General features: G+C 31.3%; 1 protein-coding gene across 1 annotated transcript in view; it reads right to left on the bottom strand.

Moving 5' to 3' along the window:
- pdm3 (POU-domain protein pdm3) overlaps window positions 1–21,949 on the bottom strand; it is a 251,609-nt gene that overhangs the window by 11,855 nt on the left and 217,805 nt on the right. The window contains exons 4-8 of the mRNA XM_085944799.1: window positions 13,906–13,996; window positions 11,889–12,053; window positions 10,751–10,912; window positions 8,870–9,545; window positions 2,749–2,885 (exon numbers count right to left, since the gene is read on the bottom strand). Of these exons, the coding sequence (XP_085800925.1) occupies window positions 2,749–2,885; window positions 8,870–9,545; window positions 10,751–10,912; window positions 11,889–12,053; window positions 13,906–13,996 (1,231 nt within the window). The remainder of the gene's footprint in view (window positions 1–2,748; window positions 2,886–8,869; window positions 9,546–10,750; window positions 10,913–11,888; window positions 12,054–13,905; window positions 13,997–21,949) is intronic.

Here is a 21,949-nt window from a genome sequence, read left to right as displayed (position 1 = left end):
TACGGTATCTAAATATATATGTGTACCTATATTTTATATTTGCTTACATATAAAAAATGTTACGTTTTTGCTAGAGTCTGGTCTCAGTAAAATAAATTATATGATCATACAAAATAATAATATATTGCATGGAATCACAATAAATGACGTTTCTGAACGATAATTATTGTGGCTTTGGTTCTTTAGTACGAAATATAAGACATTGAAGATAGTAGCACGGCCAAACCAACTACACCTGCCGTGCACCACACTCGGTCATAATCGGGCGTATTACGGCACCTTACGTTTGGATATGAAGCATCACATTGTATGACAATGAATGCATCAGGAGCTGTGACTCAAGACCCATGCTAATACAAAACTGCCGATATTATATAAGAGATCTTTACATTGGCAGTATGACGCCACAACTCGTCACAAGATAAAGATTAAATGCAAGAACGACAACATCGGAAGGTTCGATGGGTCCAACAGCTGATTGAACCGAATTGAGCAGCTTTTCCCTTTCCGTAGAGATTAGGGCATTCCCAGAGGATGTGGTTTACACCCTGTATTTCTCCGCCACATGGAGATGTTAAATGGATAACAACCATACTAGAAACAAGACCGAGCTCATTGAGCCTGCTAGCAAAGCCACCATATCCAGTTAAAATTCATTAGTGTAATGATCCGAAGTCAAAGTGATTATCTCCATTCGCCATTTTATATTTGAAAAATATGTAATATATATATATATATATATGTGCCTATGATTATGATCTATATTAAATATCTCATATCTACTATCCTTATTCATTGTTGTCATCCAGGCGCTTAACTATTTAACGAGTCTTCAGTCGCCCATGATGGATACAAAGGCAGTTATTCGTACACTACGACCGTGTCAACTTGATACAGTGTGACCGTCGTCCAAGCAATAATTCAATTCGAGTCTCCTTACGAACTCCTTATTAGACCACCAATCAAGCCGTGTTACTGGTAGAGGGTATCTTATACGAACTTGTCATCATCATTCATGTTCATAAGTGTAACCATGCGAGTGATAGACATAACCATTTGCATCCTAGAGACCGACAAGTTTCCGCGTTGCAGCGGAGCCTCACGTTAAACTTGTCGGCCTCTAGTGCATGAGTGGATGACCCGGGACATGCTCTAGCCAGAAAGCCGAACAACGTCAAGGTTAGTGCCTGGATCGACTCCCGTTTAAATCGCCTTCCCCCAATATCCACATCCACAATCATCCAATATTACAGTCCACTAAAAAGCGCTGGCAGTAGGTAAATATGAACGATTTAAATTTAACGTAAGTATATAGATAAATAAATGTCTTAAAGCAGAGCTGGAAGATTTCTATTATACGTAACAGTGGATAATAATATTATATGCGAAAAACAACAGATCGAGAAGTCCAATGCACACGTCCCATATATTGCAATAGGTAGGTATGTGATTTAAAAAAAATGTAAACAAAAGAAAAAAATCTGTTAAATGATTCTGTGGGTGTGTAAGTAAGGTTGTGCGGCCCTAAAATAGAAATTATTAAGCCAGCTGTTTACTGTATTGATCCAATGCATCAATTATTTAGCAAGAGTTAAGGTAACTATTTATAACTAACTACACAGTTTCATTTTGATGGATGTTGAAGTGTTTAGTTAGGTACGTATTATGTGGGGTGAAATAATATCAGCTCTCATTACATGATACTCACAATAGGTACTATAAAGTCTATAAACTAAAAAGTTATTATATTTTATTATTGAAGTATATAAACCAATAATAAATGACGTTTAAGGTTTAATTTATATGCTCCATTTTTAATAACTTATTTATATAATATTTTAATTAAAACTTATTATTATTACTTTAGGAAGGTGTGGGTACTTAGATAGGTTATAGTTGCTAGAAGTAAAAACTGAAATTTGAAAAAACTGTGACGCCATAATTACATTAATCAAGGTATGTAAGTAATGTTATTTATTATTTTGATTTTTTTACGAGCAATGGTTTCTATCAATGATGGAACTAAAAATATCGACATGGATCTTAGTAAAGTGTTTGCCCCGAATACGATATAAGTACGTGGATTCAAACTTCGAACACAGTGTCGTTCCTAAGTTTTTATTGTTTTAGTGTACCTATATATAAAAGCTTTTCCTACAACATTTTAGTTTTATTCGACGCTATCTTAACTTGTTGGAAGCGGAGCATTTAATTACCGCATTTAAATAACATGCTAATTATATCGAACGGCCAATTAATTAGCGTACCGTCCGCGTAGAAAGGATTAAATAGATAAATACAATAAAAATGTATCCACTAAAGATTGGAGTTGGTAGTTGCCAGCGACACAGGCTCTATTCTAATCTACGTGGAATAAACTTGTAAAAAGTTTTGTTATTCACATGTTTTCTTTGCCCCTAAACAACACATGACTTGTTTGTCGTCACGAAATGTCACTATTGAAACCCCATTAGGTCCAAGATTTAAAAAATGATTTTCTAATAGGCATACATATTTATGAAAATGCTCCGAATTATAATCGAATTACCGATATAACTATCAATACACTAATAAATGGCAGCCTTTCTTAGCGTTATCTACATTGTATTTCATTACCACTGTTCTCGTGAAACCAGAAGGTAGAAAAAAAATTATCGTGTAAAAGATTTAATTATTTATGCAACCACATGTTGCACAACACTGCAAGTACAAATAATTTGATAAGAGATAACCAGTGTATAGTCTTACCCGGTGAGTCAGCCAGGAGGTCTGAAACATCAGTGGAGGCGGGAGATGGTTTCGAGGGGGGCGTCCGACCGCTACCGGGTGATCCTGCCCCTCCGCGCGCCGCTGTTATCGTCAGTTCGCCATTACTTGCTGCCAATCTATAACATAATCACACTATTATTATGTAATACTAAATAATATAATATTAGTAACAAAGTTGCAAATGTACATAAGTAAGTAGGTAGTGTGACCATTGTAATACTAGGTAATAAGTAATAATATATCGAAAGCACGTGTGAACTGATGTATTATTATATCGTGATCGTGATTGATTGACCAAAGCAGAGCCAGTTTAATTTTTGTTTGAAATTAACACCATTTTAGCAAGGTTTCTAATAATATCAATCAGACCTAATAAAAGAAGCCATCTAACATGAAGAATGCTAAACAACCCTTAAATATCTTTCTTGTAAATTCTGATAAAAAATTGTATTCCTACTCTTATACTTGTCTTATAATTTTATTCCATGTTCGTAAAAAAATCGCCGGAGTTGCAATTTTGCTTAGTAGTTATGTGAATTTGAAAATTGTGCCTGGACTAACTACAATATGTTATTTTAGTTTTAAGCTTTTAATATCTCAAAAAATATAGCACTGTGCAATTGGCAATATTAAAATATTGTATTGCACCTTCCATACACGATTAGATATAAATTATATGAATTTTAAGTTAAGGTTTTAAAAACGATATTTTTTAATACCTAATAGATCAATAATAGAATTGTTTAAAAAAATGCTATGACGGAGACACCGGATTATTAGACTGCCCGCCGACGATGTACAACTACTAAAGCAATGCAGTAAATTTTGGGGCCAGTCGGCGAACACCCTAACAGGCCCAATACTAGGTACCTTTCCTTGACAAAACCAATCGTACAATTGAATGTAGGAAATAATAACCAAACGATGGTTGAACGAACGCTCATTTTATAGCAGTTTTTTTAGATTGCTTGTTTATCTTCGAAAAAGAATAATATTTAATATTTTGTTTTTAAAAATAAATAATATAAAATTTAATTATTTTAATAACATATTGTCCCTATTGAATTTCATGTTTCGCGATTCAGTCAATAGATGTCTCTAGCACTTATTATACTGCCACTTAGTTCGTATAAATACAATTAGAATGAAATTTTACTAACCTCCCGCAATTATAATATAGTGGAGATAATCTTTCGTTTAAATTCTTACGTGATTACGGTTAATTTTAATATTTACATTCCATTGTGTTTTTATTCTGAATACCTACGTATAATAAAAATGTAATTAGGTGTATTCGATGTTCTATGAGGTAATGATGTATTTAATAGGGCAATACAAATTTAAATTGCTGCATAGGTATGGGGAGACGGTATATGTATGAAACGTTACGAAATCCACATTGTGTGAAAATAATATTGTCTTTTCAAATATTATTAAAAAAATAACAAAACTATATTTTAATAGACGAATAATAGTAATGTATGTATGCATACTGTAAACATTTAAAATGATTTATTATTTATCGTGAACAATATTTTATAATACTTATACTAATATAATACATAATAAATTGAACGTGTTATAAGAAAATTAAAATTATTTTGATATACATGATCGCGTTTGTATTCCTCCGTGGATGAAAAAAATATGTGCAAAAAAATTTTGGGGGGAAATTTTAATGTTTCATCGAAGAAGCGACGCGTGGTCAGGTAATATGTTTTTTTGATTGAAGCACGAAAATTATATTATATTGTGTAAATTGTCTAAATTACATTCAAAGTTATAGTAATATTAATTGCAGGTATGTCATTTGCTGAGTTTCAAAAATTTTAAAGAGTGAACCATGCTTGGACATTAATTGTGTTGGGACAGGTGTTTACAGAACAAGTGTATAAATTTTTCACGAAGATAATATGTTAGTATATTGTTCTGAACTAAGAATAATGGTACCTAATACAATATAGGTACATATTTATTGTAATGGTAGTTTTAAATTTATTACCTAGCTGTACAGTAGACAGCATCATGCAGAAGATAATTTCATTTCGTCCTCCGGTGAGGTATTTTATAGTCGTATTGTCTAAGGCTATACTTCAGTTGAGGCTTGGTCTAAAAAAATCGTGGCTAGGCGAACGAAATATAATTTATCATAAAAATCCAACATGCGTCCATTTAATGTTATGTTTATTGTTATATTACTAATAATAATAGTATAGTCATTGACATGTTTTCTTTTTTAATACTAAAGTTAGTTAAATACTAATTCATACGTAAAGTTTTTTAGTCATCTTTACACGATTTAAGAATATTTTCATCTGACGCCATGACAAAAAAAATCGACGTGCGGACACCTCGACCGTCTGTCTCTGATTGGCGACTACTACGGCGCACCTACTGTTGAAAATTATTTGCCGTTTCACTGAAGTACGCTCTTAACTATTAAGGTGCAGATCCGATGCCATTCCATGCGTAAGAAGTAGGAGAAGTTAATATGTCCACTTATATCGCCGGCAGTGCTTAAATCACGCCTGTCGTATTGCCCTGTCTCGCTCGACGCCCTTTCCATTGTTTCGTGTTTTCTGCCTACACTATTGAATCTTATATATAATGTGGTAAATTATAATGAAAGCAGAAAAGTTGAAAGAGGTTTTGATGGTATGGAAATGAATACGTGCTTGTATTACAGGTGTATAAATTATTAATCGCTCACAAAGAAAAATGAAGAAGTGTTTTGAAAGAAATATCGATCTAGTATTTCATTGAAAGTTAAAGAGTGCAATTATGAAAAATACATGCTTGCCCGATAGGTTGACAGGTTTGGGGGTCTCTGTACGTAAAGTTTTTGCGTAGGTACTAATTATTAAAAATATAGCAATAGATATGTCGTGAAAAATTTGCATATATTTAAAATAAATGACTAAGAATCTGTTTCATGGAAAGCCACATAAGGACGTTTGTGTGATGCCCATAAAGTTAAAACTAGAACATGTCTTTATGATATTAATTAAATTTATCAGATGGTAACATTTGCGTTGAACCTTGTGTAATATTGTGAATATTATTACTTAAATGAGAAATGATGGAAAGAATGGGGCAATTTACAATCATAATTATAGCCAATAAAGACATCTATAAAGTCGGCTATTTCATGTCATTATGAGTTGTAAAACACATGCATAATTAAAACAATTATCATAATTCAATTCAAAGTACTCAATCGCTTCGAAAAACGCTAATGATATTAATTTGATGTGTATTTTATAGTAAGCTATAATATCTATAATAATAATGGAACATTTCCATAGAATCGACGGCGGCACAACTTTTATTGGCGTATAAAAACGTAATTATATAATTATATGAATAAAAGATAGAGTATTTTTATGATAATATATCCGAAGTCGAAAGTTTAATTAGTGTAGTTATGATACTAATTATATTATAATGAATATGAGCTAGGATTTTTTTCCCTAATATAAAATCATATAAAACCTCTAATGAAAATTTAAATAGTTTAATTATAAATAATTAGTCTGACGTTAATAACAAGATAATATTTTTTATGGTACAGATCTACAATAGAAATATAATTCTATTTGTGGTTTCAAATAACTTAAGGTATACTAGTATTTATATATTTATGTATATCAGGCATCTCAAACTTCAAATAGACTGTGACATACAACTATCTAATAAGAAAAATGGCAGTGACCTACCACAGTCTATCATAATAATTCTAACAAACGTTTTATATTTGGCTGAGGACAGTGGGGCGATACTAATTAATCAACACGTTTTTCACACAATCACAAAGAAATACTCAATTTTTCATTCGTCGTGAAACTGATGTTTTTTTTTTTTTTGGCAACTTATTGCACCCATTGTCAAACTATTACATATCATTTATTGTCTTTGCACAATAATACGCCTCGGTTTAAAGCACGGGAATTCACGAATTTTCGTTCTCTCCTTCTTGCGGGAAACCATGGGCCTTATGTTGTAACTTGCGAGTTGAAGTCGCCCGGTTGACATGGCGTCATATGACATCATTGTGACGTACTACCGGAGTGCGTCAATAGCATTCGAGATATTAACGCTACTCTAATACTGGCGTTATTCATTGTCCCCATACACAAATAGGTGTTTCAGCATAATAATATCTATGGTGAGCCGTGTGCTTGGGCGGCTCGCCTCGATGCGTGTATTGAGGTTACGTCACAATTACGTCATGTCGTCGGGTGACTTCATGTCACAAGTTATAACATAGGGCACCATGAGTAACACAATATAAATCAGGTGATATGACGACATCACCCGGAGTTTCTCATGGTTAATTTTAAAATGAATTTCACTTGAGCTGGTTAAGGAAATAATAATAAGAATAATTAATTCTTATCCTTCGAAATCCCAATAAAACCATAATAATATATCACAAATTGATGAAGATACACGATTTTTATATTTTCGCGACTTAATTTCTATAGTGTTATCCACCAAAATCCATCCCACGATCGACGCGTTAGACTATCTGGTATATATAGCTACAAGAGTACGTATTTTTTACAATCTTGAGTATAAAAGATCAAAATACAAAAAATCCAAATTCTATGAATGGAGATTAATTGCACAACTATAATTGCATAAAAATGAGCTAATCCAAACAACATTAGAAAACACTCGCAGAACAATAATGTAAAACCAAAATATAAAACTGTAGGAACACATTTCGATGTAGGTATTTCAATGTATTTATCAGGGAAAATAATACGAACTGAAATACCTAGTGGATGTAGAGTAACAGGCAACCGATCTCGAGCGAGGATGAATATGGAATAAAGAGAATAAACGCTCGTTCAGAAAACAGCTTTCGGTATATGCACTGACGCTCATTCAATATTGGTATATTTGAAGATTGCAACACACACAATTGCACGTCTATAATGAGTGTTTCATTTTCGTAAGACACTCACACATTCAAAACCTTACGTGAAAATGTAGTGTTTAGGGGTATAACCTATCGGAATTATATTTAATAATCTGTTCTGTGGTATATCTTTATTCAAGAATCACCAATACATAGTATCTATGTTACAATATTAGTTTGTTTCGACGAGTCCGAGAGTGACAAGCTAGGTTATATCTAGGAGGAGTGGATACGATATTTTTAATCCGAAATGTACGAACATAATAAACGCGATCGTTGAGGTGTTAAAACTTCGATGTGTATTTATATTAGACACCATTAAATTAAAATGTAATTGATTATAAATACCTCATATTTAACATGTCATATTTTAATAAAAGGTAAATATTACAAATAGTCAACGACGACAAGCTATTTATATAAATCTGATTATTCTCTAAAGCTTACAAAAAAATAATGTTTACCTATATATTGTCTGTGCTTATAAAGTAGTTTTCATCTCTCCTGTAAAATTAAAATTTTGTCTCATCGTGTAGGTTTTAGCAGCCACTAACCATGACTCCCCGTGCTATATGAATTCATAAAAGTCATCAATTACTGTATAAAAAAGATAAAACGACTCAATAAGACTTGAAGAATGAAGAAAATATACTATAATATGACAAAGGAAAAGTATTAAAAGTAATGAATAGAGAAAGTTGTGGTTGTAGCGTAGTCAGAAGCACCGAAGATCGTGGCATTTTTTTAAGAGCGTACTTCAGTGAAACGGAAAATAATTTTCAGCAATAGGTGGGACGTAATTTCGCATGCGTTGCCAGTCGGAGAGCAATAGTCGACCTGTGAGCACGTCAATTTGTTTTGTCATGACGTCGGAGGAAATAATTCTTAAATCGTGTAAAGATGAATAAAAAACGTTACATATTTACTCGAAAAACAAAATATTGTCAATGAATATATTAATATCATTATTATCACTTAAATAACAATAAACATAACATTAATTGGACGCATGTTGAATTTTTATGACAAATTCGTATGGACAATCTGCGGGTCGCGTAGTCACGATCGTTTTAGACCATGCCTCAGCTGAAGTACAGCCCTAATGTTGAAGTAGGTTGACCAAAAATGCATTTTTATGCTAATTTAAAAAGTATTATAAATAAAAAGAAAACTTGCCTGCTAATACTGTTAAGGGCGGCAGCCGCAGCTGACACCGACTGGTTCCCACATGATCCATTCATTCCATTACTCAAACTGCCTAAACTCTCTCTGTGTTCTCTGTCTCGATCTCTCTCTCTTGATCCCGTCTTCTCTCTTCCAAGATCGCCAAGGAAAGAATGTTCTCCGTGACTACTCTGGTGGTGATAACTGGAAGATTCTTTATAATGCCGTTGGTTCTGTTGATGATGCTGACTCGATTGGTCAGACCAATTGTTTGAAGAAGGAGAATGTTGGCTTCCTTGTGACCCTAAGAGATGGTGTTGGGACCCCATTTGACCCATTGGCCCGGAATGTAAATTGTGATTCTGGGGTATCTGTTGCTGTTGTTGCATTGCTTGTAAAATTTGTTGCGCTCCTACTGTTCCATTGGCTAAAAGTCCAGGAATTGCGGCTGGGTTCAGTAGCGCATTTGTCAGTGCTGCATTCGCCGCATTTTGACCCATTAGATTATTTCTCATCGATGAATTTGATCCGACTTGGTTTCCGAGAATCTGGTGGGGCTGAGCCATTGCTTGTAGATTTGCAAGCGACGTTGTGACCACTTGACCATTATTTAAAGCCAGGTTCACCATTTGGTCGCTGGAGTTTACGTGGTTTACGGGAATGGTCAGGATCGTTTGAGTTGCTATTCCTAGAAAAAAAATTATAAGACTAATTAAAAAATATATATTTACATGTTGAATATATTCAATAGTACCTGATTCATTATCTAGTACATATAGGGTATTGTATTAAATCATAATGGTATACACTGAACCACTATCAAGAATTATATTATATATCAGTATTCAGTGCATTGTTATATTTTAATCGATATATTTTTAAAACCTTGTATAATCCATTTCGGATCCACAGAACATTGAGCTATATAACATATAATTTGTAAGAATTTTAAAAGAACAATATCAATACTGCCCTGCTAAGTGAAAAGACAAGTTTTAAACTACTTTTTCTCGTATATTATATAAAATTATTGGATAGTTTTGACATAATATAAGAAAAAAGGCACTTTAAAACTTGGGTTCTCATTTTACTATAACCGAAAACGCTATCTTTTACTTAGCAGGGCAGAATATTACTATCGTAGACTAAGGGCTAAGACATGTGGCTTGGTGCTGTAAGTTGCCGCGTTCGTTCCGCGTTGTTGTGGATGCAAGGATGGTTTTGCACAGACGATGCAATGCACATCTGACATCGTCAAATCACTTAGTATCCGCGTCGACACGATGTGAACTTGCAGCGCCGTATGTCTTAGCCCTTAAAGTGATAATATGAACACTCAATTATTATAATTGGGTACATTTTTAAGCGTTGTAATGACGTGATGATTTAAAATTTATGCATGGAAATTATTTTAATCAAAAAAATGTGATAATTTTATAGTCTATATAGAAAATTACTGAGAAAAATAAATGCCAATGAGTTGCTTAACATGGTTCAAATCTGGTAGAATCATTTATTATAATCCATGTTGGTAAATAATAATATTAGGACTGGGTTAAATCGTTAAATAAAATCAATGTAATATAGTAACTACATAGTTCTCACAGAAAAAAGTTAAGTTATTAAATTTGAAACGTGAAAAGCAATAGGTAGATGTAGCGAGTCGGGATGTATCCGTGATGAGCAAAGACAGCGTGTAAAAAATAATGAAAGATAGTGATGTTGTCGGCGCATACGAAGCGTCGTTCGGTGCGCAGGCGCGCGATTAGTATTGCTATCGCATAGGTGTTGTGAATGACATGTATTATACTATTCCTCTGACTCTATGATGATTATTGTAATTCAGATATAAAATTTTTAATGTTATTAAGCGATTATTATAATATGATGTACCTTGTGAGGTTGGTATGAGTAGTTGTGCGCCTTGAATTCCCTGGACCAACTGACCGGAAGCAAGAATTAGTTGTGGCATGGGTGATGGCAAAGCCGGTTGGAGAAGACCACCTCCTCCGGCTGCTCCAATTCCTGGTCCTCCATTTGCTGATGCCAGTCCTCCTGAATAAAGTTAATATTGGTTTAAAAAATAACTGATTCTATTGACTTTTGGATAATTATAAAAAAGGCGTATAGTGATTATTTTATTAATTGAACTGGCGTTTTATTTTAATATGTACCTACTACTCAAGTATTTTTCAATAATAATTGTTCTTCTTGTTAATCTTGTAATAGTGGTAAAATATCGTTAAATACTAGTGCTTTAAATACTAGTGCTACACACGATGGTGGTTAAACTTCATGAGTAGTGTAATGGATAGAGGCCAAGGCCTGAACAAAAACGAACCATAAGTGGGAGTGAGAAAGTATTCGACACAATATGAGTTAGAGCAAGATAGAATTTCTACGGCTGAATGAAATATTTTCATACACGTCGCCGGTAAATATTGGTTTGAATGACTACATTCATTCAAACACTGCGAGCACGTATTGCTGAAATTTATTGTTTTTGTGTTAAATAAAAAGTAAGTGGTAAATTTTTAGTTAATTTAGTAGACCATAATATTATTATGGTTAACTATGTTGTGCTTAAATTTAGTAGCCGTACTGAAAAGCAACATGATGGTTTATGGTTGATGATGGTAACAACGTTTCATAGTTAAGTTAATAATAATAAAATTGAGGTTCTACTGTGCGTTATACGCAAGAAACACGGCTTCATATAGCTGAACAATATACACTCTCTTTATATTATTACTCTGAGGTAGAGGCACTATTTAATTTTATAGTAAACAAAACTTTTGCTACACCGATATAAGATATTATATTTAATATACATCATCGATATGATCTATATAGCATGGTAGAGATGTCGAAAATTATGGATAATACTACTTCTTTGTTGTAATATCTACCAAGTATTGATAGATACGTTTTGTCAATTTGGAATCCAAACATTTAGTACCAAATATATTTCGGATTATAATATTATGTATAGTTGGAATTATAAAATTTAAATATTTTTCGATAATCTTACCTCCACCTCCCACACTGAGATTAAGTGGTGAAGTGATGGTAGGGGCTGGAGCAGGTGCGTTTGGAAGATTTGCTAGACCCTGCAGATTTGCAGCCAGCTGTGACATCTGCTGAGATATCTGAGGAAGACCAGCCAGCCCTTGTAGGCCGCGAAACATGCCAGGTACTGTAACAAAAAGTGATAATTTCTTACAAGTTAATCAATATTATATCAGTAAATCTACAACTAGAGTATATAGTAAACGCCTGATCGTTTTTAGTTTTCTTTTATTATATTATATTATGTGTAGGTATAAAATAATTACAAGTTCTCACGAAACATCGGCATCGATCGACTGCTTTTGAGTGAAGACAATATTCGTAAACAAAAGTTTAGATTATTTTAAAATCTTATATCTTTCATTGCCTCTACAATTTGTCCAATTTGTCTTCTAGAAAACAGTTTTTTCACATTTTATGCCAGATTTAAAATCTTTATGTGTAATCAATTCAATGACATAATAAATAATATTGTCGTATTTTCCCCATGTATTCTGATACTCTACTTAGACTATGTTTAATATCACACCTTATATTCTTAGTAGGATTTACCTGTGTGCCCCTGATAACTATCTTACAAATTGGATGCTCCAGTTATTGAGTCTTAGTTCTTGAGACTAACCTGCAGTTGGTAATGCCGATTGGGCGGGCAGTAGCTGCGTTCAACCAAATCGCTGCGTATATTGATAGGTAGGTATATTCAACTTGTATGAGTGGATTTGATGCATTAATGAATATGATGTTTTATAAATTCTTAAAATATATAATTTTATACAGTGTACTCCGTTTTTTGTATAAATATAGTTAATACTGTAACGTATTTCATTGTTTTCTTTCCCCCCTCCTATGTCATGTTGGGCAAGTCTTGCATTTATAATTTGTAAAGTTCACATGGTTTATGTTAAAATAAATAATCTTGATAACGGCATCTGCAAAGAGCCCGAAATGTCGAGGAAAGAAGGAAGAAGGACACACGGTGGAAACCCAAAAATCTATTACGATAAAAAAACAACCGTGAAAGCCTAAAACATTATATAAAAATAAATAAATTTAATTTTAAATTTCATCATAAATTTTCTGCAATAGGTACTTACCTACTTACTTAGATATTTCACTTTTTAATTCGTCTATTAGGTACTTAATTTTTACCAGTAGGTCCAGTAGTAAATCCAGAGATAAATAAATTTGAAACCTTTTTTATATTTTTTTAATACATTTTGAATACATAATTTCGTCACTGTTCTGTCAGAAGACAATAATTCGAAAAAATGACATTTGAGTTAGTTATACCAAAATGTTCCTTATTTCAAACTTTACCGTCTGGAAACCTTCTTAATAAATAAACAGTCTTTATTTTAAAGTCATCCTTTTTACGATTACTTAATAAACTCACATTATAGACCATTTCAAACATTTTAACAACTTCAAAGTCAAATTACTCAAAACTAGTATTCTCCAGCTAGTGTGTTCTGCCAGAACAGAGACGATTTGTTTCACACTTAAATGAGAGTAATGTTCAGAAATGAAAAAAAACTATCAAAACTACAATTAAGATCTGATGGGTTTACGGTATTGGAAAAATACGTATTTATAAATAACCGTACATACTACATAGGCACCTATTTACCAAATAATTATCAATCAAGAAAGTGTTAAATGTGAACATTCTTGTTTATTTTTAATATTATAAATTCAAACAATGTTGGTACTTCCACATAGTAGACAAACAAAAAAATATGTACCTATACGAGAAATTTCACTGGTTTTTGTCTCATCTCGTATTTTCGTGAATGCAATCAGTATAATAATATGTCAATTATTGTAGATGCATTTGAATAATCCATATTCTTGCAGAGATAGAAATAACATTATTATTTACTAAATTAATATATTCTTACCATAATAATGTTTTGATAGTTAATAATATTTTAATGCTTCTTATTGATTATTTGAAAAGTGGTAATGGTATACCAACTCACTGGGGGAAGTTTGATCAGTGGTGCGCGGAGGGGTGGGGGAGGCTCTCTGAGGGGTAGGGGTTCCTCCGCCACTGGACCGCTCTGACTCCTGCTGTAACACAAAAAAAACAATTCATTAATTCGTGGTATTATTAATTATAATAATATAACTTATCGGCCAACGGTGGTTGTTTGAAGTTTTAATTTATGGAAATTTAGACATAATAATTTTGTTACGAATAATGATAAAACTCTTAACTAATTAGATCTAGCCTCGAAAGTAACTGACTTATTTGAATATGAAGTAAGGAATAATCGAAACGTCGCTCCTAGTTTAATGCACATTAATATTTTTAAGATAAGAAAATGTCACCAAGTGATATTATAATAAGATCAAATATATTGGCTTGTATTAATACTATATTTGTAATCGAGTTAATTATACTCAGTTCTTTCAAGTCTCTAATAGGTAAATGTATCTGTTTTGTTTTATTATTTATAGTTTAGTAATTAATTCTGAGATTCATTTGTAACTATTTTCGTTGAATTTGATATTATGCTCATTATTTGTACACAACATAACAATATTAAAAAGTAAAACTGTTTATCAGGAGAATGTATGGATAATATTGAAAACGAAATAACCTATTTTACAATAAAATTAACTTCAAAACAATTATTTGAAATTAACTATGCATTAATTATTGTGAGCAAATGTATTTTATATCTTTAATAGTGTCAACTGTCATTATTTATTAGTGAAAAACGTTGTATTAATTAGAATTAAAATAAAAACTTTACGTGGAATTTATTTTTCTTATTTTAATAATCATTAGGACCGGTTTAATCCGCTTCAATGGAACATCGTCAACTGATACAAAATGTACAATATTACACTATAATACTAATGTTTTCAAAAAATCTACGTAAATTTAATTGATTTATTTTTGTATAGAGGATTTTTAAAATTTTTATTCATGTCTTCAATAAATGGTTTTGATTACACATTTTATAGTTAAATACAGATAAAAGTTGTCAGATTATTTAACATACTTTACATTACAGTTAATTCGAATAACATCATGATGGTGTATGGTTAAACTATCAGTATTTCATATTAAAAAAACAACAAAATTTTTATAGTAATTATCTGGAAAATAATAAACCATACTAAATGGATTATAATATAGAAAATACCTGTTTCATTATTTACATATTAATAATAATATGAACACTAACTTTGAGTAACAAATAATACTGTATGTGTAAAGAAAGATAAACTATCTACTTAAAGTTCGTAGGTATATTATATTAATATATTACAAATATTTATTAATGAATCTATATTTTTTTTTGATACAAGAGTTAATTGCAAATACTTTTGTGAAAAGTCGTTAAATATACACTAAAGAAACATTGAAAAAAATATGCTCCAAAAAGTTGAACGATATTACAACTACTTCTTGATCCATTAGCGAACTAAAAAACACGAACACTCATTAATTGCTTTTATCTGATAAAAAAAAGAAACATTATTAATTATACTCACACAAGATAATGTCATAACGCCGACTATTTTCAGCACTTTCAGAGAACAAAACCTTTTTTAACACCGATTTATTATAAGTATTAATCTTTTAACTTTTAAAGTTGTGTTGACTGTGTGAACTAGATTTATAATGATTATTTTAAGTTATGTTTAATTTGGTTTGTTGATTTGAGTTGTTATATTGTGAGAATTTGATTTGGCAACAAAAAAAAGTCATTGGCGTAGTTTAAATTCGATTACGTATCGTCCAAAAAAGCATTATTGTTCGTTATTTGAAATTGGCCGCGCTGCACTCTTTTGTTCGCACAATGCAAGAGAAAACACATTCGTATATTTACGTCCATAAGTAAACCTCACCGACTACGAAATGAAAGCGCGTCATCAGTTTGAAAAATCAAGCGCTATCCCAACCCCTCACACACACAATAAACACACACATACAAAGGGGATACACACTCAAGCGTACGCTTAAAATCAACCCCCTCCGCCCCCACAGTGCGTGGTAGGGGGGCGCGGAGAGCGTCCGCCAAAATAAAAAAAACGAATATGGAAAAAGGGGTGAAACACGCCAGTTGTAGAGTAGAGTAGATATACTAGGTAGGTTTTACTCATTAATTTTAAAACGCCCGGTTTTTTCCGCGAGCGGCTCGCGGCGGGCCGAGGGTGGCAGGGGGAGGGGGTTAAATAGATTGGTCTGCATGCGTGGCGGATGGGGGTGGTTGAAAAAATATAATTAAAAATCGAAAAAAGGGGTCGCGATCGCGGCCGGGGAGTGGGCTGTGGGAGTTAAGCCTACCCCCCACGGTATCTGCGCGCATCTACGCCTCTGGCGAATGGAAAACGGGCGCTTTCCACGGCGGAACGTTAACACCTTATGATTTTTGACCACCACGATTAAAATATGTCCAAAGAAAGAAGTTTCCACGTGTTCCTCTATTTGGAAAACACTATACCTAAAAAGTTCCACAAAATATGAACATAAGTAAACTTATAAGGACACAAAAAGTGAAGCCGTAGCTTATAATAATACATTCTTTGAAATTTGATTATAACCTTATACATACATGAGAGAAAACATATGAGAATTTGTAAGAGAGAGAAAGACAGAGAGAAGACGTATCAAACATACACGTATAACAAAAATTCTAAATTTAAAAATTCGGAGGATTTGTTTATTTTAATCGGGTCGTGAAATAAAAAATAAATGATACTCTCGTAATAGTTTGATAGATGATTACAGTAGGGTCATAGCATATAGAGTATTCATTCTAGAAATGAGTGTGTTATCCAAGAGATTTAACGGTAATTATAATAGGGATAGGGTGCTGTAACCTACTGTAACCTTAGGTAACATACACAATCAATCAGAAAATAGTAATATTATGGATGAGGAAGATTCACCAGCTAAGCGTCGCCGCTTGACAAATGGACAAGTTAACCATATTATTATGGTAGGTATGAAAGAAACTAGTATTATCACTGGTTCGATTATTGTATGATTTACTTAGATACCTAAATCTAATCTAATTTGGTACCTACACTTTTAAGCATATTACAAGAAATTATGCAAAGGATAGAGCTACATTATGGCAAAAAAATTGATGAAAACGATAAAATTAACAATCGTTGACAAGTAAATAGTTTTAAGAAAAGTTTATAAATTATAATATACATAAGGTAACTGTTTTAAAAGATCATATTATATTATAATAGAGAAGGTAACAAATTTCTAAAACCGATGAGTCTCAACAGCTATTGTGGTCCTGAAAAATAGACTTTGCCTAAGTTGTCTATACACAATGCATAATTTTAATATTTAAATATCTATGTAAATGGTGACTTTATTAACTATATTATAATACTTTCTTTCAGCAGTAATTTATCTATTAAAACAGTAAGTATTAATGACTTCAGATCAACTTTGTGGTCAATGGTTAAGTATCATAAATGCAATAGTTTAAACTATTAAATCCCTGTAACGAAAGAAAAGTGGTATTTTTTATAAAACAAATAGTACAATGATTTCAATAGTTTGGATTGAATAAACCTAAACGAAAGAGTTCACGATACTTTTGTTGAAAAGTTGTATACTGTATATTTACTTGAAATTATCAATTTTGACTTTATCATAAATTGACCACAAACCACTCTATTTTTTATTATTTTTATTAAAAAGAATTTTTTTAATGAATATTACATATCTACGTAAAACTGTCAAGTTATGGTAAGTAATCAAATGTTTCCACGAATGAAAAAAATAAATCAAATGATTTGTATGGACAATATTAATCAATAACGTTCCAATTGAATATGAAACAACATTAAAGATATTACAGAGCAATATGATTGTAATTGCCCGGCAATATTAATAAATAAATAATTAATTGAATGATTCTCCTGTCTTTTGTTATCTGTTCAATCTACAAAGTATGATTAATTGAATGAAATGGGTAATTTTTATTACTCATTCTAATGTAGTGTTATTTATCTAATTTAATCAAAAAGATGTTAGAGGAAGGAATTGGAGAGAAATGGTGATACAAGACGAATCTATTTAATAGAGCGCTGATAATAAAATAAAAAGAATTTTGAAATAGATACTCAAAAATAACATTATTATAATATAATAAGGAGTAGGAACGATATAGAAAATCTTGTAATGTGTATGTTCATTCATATTTTTGAAAAAACTTGTATGCGGATTCCAGTGTCTGCAATGTAAAATACCTTTTTACAAGTATTTTTAATAAATCATTATAATAATGAAATGAAGTAGAGAAAGGAAAGAAATACTATTTGTGACTTGTAGGTATAAGAAACAATAAATTTTGTTTCAGTGCAAGTTTTGCTATCAACTAAAGCAGTGGTTGACGATGTTGATACCATATTACCATTTTATATTATTATCTTTAGATCAGCGCTCGAAATGGAAAAATTTACGAACCGGAGCGCTCGTCAAATTTTCTGAAGATATTTACATAGTCATCAAATCGTATGTGTATTTTATAAAAATAAGTGTGTCAGATTTTTTATTCTATGGCCTATCTAGCTAAGACGGTCAACATATTATTTCCACGAGACGGAGCGATAATTTTACAAATTTCACGAGCCGGAACGGTGCTCCGGTGCGTTCCGTTCCATTTCGAGCCCTGCTTTAGATACATTTGATGTGTGTAGAACACTCAAATCTAACCGATTAAATAAATTATTACAGATTTACAGAATGATATTATAATTAGTGAGTTTGCATAATATGTGCCTGGAGTAAATTGATTAGATATAAGTGGAAATAGTAGATTATTTATAGATGCTGCGTTGCCGACTTAGCATTTTTTGCCAGATCTAGCATTTCTAAATATTTCTAAATCTACCTTGCAAAAATCGCATCATGACCTTAAATCAAACGTTTTAACTATTCATAATAAAGCTGAAATATTACACCAGATTACTTTAAAATGAATATGCTGGCCTTTTGTCCATTATATTTTATAAATAAAACAAATACTACTTTCTAAATGATCATTAAATTTGTTACCTGGTTCAATTAAAAAAAAAAATATATTTAATATTATTACATCATTAAATGCTAGTTTCTAGACACTTTTTAAATTTTGAAACAATCTAGCATTTTTCCTACCATCTAGTTCTTATCATATCTAACACTTAATTTGTCTTAGTATTCAAAATAAACTGTATGTAAAACTGCCCCAAGTGGCTACGTTTGCAGTAGAATTAAACACCTAGAAGTGTATTTATTTCATTACGAATCTAGATCGATTTAATAACGAGTTAGCTAAAATGATCTAATAATTAGTGCAGCCTCTAACCTCTCTTTACTAAACGCACAAAATAACAACACGCAATCCTTATGTTTAAATTGCATTATATAAAAAAAAAGTATATATTATCAACAAGACTTCTGTTTTACATTTCTATCTGGAAACCGTGCATGAGGAATCTATTAGTGAAGATTTCCGATTGATTAACAAGTAAGTTTATTGAAGAATATTGTATGTTTACTTCATGGTTGGAGGACCAGACCCCCTCCAATTTTTAATAAAATATGACATAGTCACCGCATTTGCTACTTTATATTGTAGCAGATTGTATCTTAATTATTATATTATATAAGTAAATTGTTTAATTATATATTGAGTTTCTAATATCGCATACGTAATAATTACTAAATGTTCTACCACAAATTCAAATTATCAAGTAGCGCTCAATTTATCGATATTTCACGTAAAAACTACAAATAGAGTGACCAATATCAAACACGCAACCGGCAATTAAAAATAAGATCACGCACTTGTAAAAAAATAAATTAAATGTCGCTTTGGCTCGTCTAATTTACTACTCTGGAGTAATTCAGTCTTCGGAATGGAATTGAGACTAGCACATAAACGATCGACACATGCAAACATTATTGAGTAGTATATTATATTTTTATAAACCGTCTCTATAAGAAGGGGGTGGATAAAACCCTCGTCCTGTAGCGAATTACCAACCACAGACAGTTAAATGTTGATATGCGTAGTCAATAATTGCTACTTTTATTATATATACTAAATAGGATTTAGCGTTTGCTTGAAATATATTTTTTATTACCTTCAAACATAATAATCAAAATACCACACTTATTAAAACTAGTTTTATTAATATAAAATTAACATTTTTTTAAACAACACGACAACATCAATAACGTTATCATTAGTTTAGCAAAATATATATTAAATATTATTCAATACACTGACAGTGCCAATTCTAACTGACAATTATTAAAGCAGATCATTTAATAACTTGTCAGAGATTATCATTATTAAAATAAGTATAACTTAAATATTATATGTACCCAATACCCATACAATAAATTAAATATAAATTTAGTAAGATAATAATATATTTAGTGTTAAATCACTTTGTATTTGTTTAAAAATACACTTCATACAATTTAAATCCATTCTATATTACCAGTGAGCTCTAGAAAAATATAGTTTTTTTTATGTTGAACTTCTTCATTTATTTATTTTATAAAAATACTGTATTAAGGTTTTTGGCATATGCTTCACAATGTATCTATAGTTGTATTCAAATGCAATTCACACAATTATATAATAACTGTATCTCACAAAAAGGAAATTAAGCTTGGTTACTATTTTACATCATCTTTATAGCGCTATGAAATAGGCAAACCGCACGATAGAAAACATCATGCACTACTATGTATCTCCTGTGACGCAGTATTAATTATGAAGGATTGACAATTAATTAGGTACATTATGTACATAATAATATATACATATACAAGTACGATATTGGGGGGAAAATTATTAAATTATAGTAAAGAAGATAGTAACGTTAAAGGTACGCGCTATTCGTTCTGGTGTGTTGAAGTGTTATATTATATATTTTTTTCATAGAAGTGTAATGTGTGAATGTGCGATGAAGATTTATAATCATAATAACTTATTATGATATTTTTATAATTTTACCATATACTTTTATGGTTAGTATATTCCCTACATTAATATATTTATAACTGACTGAAATATTAATACATGGAAAATAAAAGCTCACTCGATTTTTTATAACACTTATATTAGGTTCCTATATAAGTTTTTAATAAAATCACTGTAGTCAATGAGGTTTACGCGAAACATCACAGTAATTAAATATTAAATTAAAATCTAACATCTGGCATCACTGTTGCGTATATATCTAAAGAGTTGATCACGTTAAGGAAAACCGTCTATACTCTATAGTATAGACGATTTTTTTTTTAAGTGAAGCTGAAAATAAATTATCAAAATGATTAAATAGCTACGATCACTGTACATTGTAATTTCGCACAGTATATACCTATAAGTACTCCATAAGTTACAAGATACGAAAATATTGCGAAGACAAACCCTAAAATCGAATTTATTATGAATGGTGAACTATTATTATTTAGATAAACAATTATAACAACACTTCACAACATGCAGCCAAATGCAGCGGCTATAAATAAGAGTTTATAGCAGCCACATCTCACTACGACAACGTAGGCTATTCATTATTATATCTATAGTCTAAGATTGTATGGCTACAAATATATCCATACGAAAGTGTTGTAATTTAAACAGTCCACAAGACTACCTATTCTATAGTCTTATTTCTTTGCATCAAACCATTTTTTATCATAAAGAGATGTGTGAATATTTTTTTTTGTTGAAAATGATGTTTAAAATATGTATAGAATGTTTCATTTGTAGGTACCAATGATAGAATTACTATTATTGTGAATCCCAAAAAGAAATTTTACATTTAGTATAATTTAGTTTATAAGATATTAGTATTATTATAATAGTACTAGCTGAAGTACCCGGCTTCGCACAGGGTCGCTTCGTGGTTATATTTATCTTAGATATTTGAAAAATAATAAGAGGTAATTATTTTTTTAATATTAAAATATCTGTGTAATACAATATGGCAATATGAAAACAATTCTAATAGGAGTAAAGATCAAACATAAGA

This window comes from Rhyacophila brunnea, unplaced genomic scaffold (genome assembly GCF_057557595.1).
Source record: "Rhyacophila brunnea isolate RB1 unplaced genomic scaffold, BYU_Rbru_1.0 scaffold_17, whole genome shotgun sequence".
NCBI classification, from domain to species: domain Eukaryota; kingdom Metazoa; phylum Arthropoda; class Insecta; order Trichoptera; family Rhyacophilidae; genus Rhyacophila; species Rhyacophila brunnea.
The sequence above is the reverse complement of the archived record's forward strand: the minus strand, read 5'-3'. Positions and strand labels throughout refer to the sequence as shown.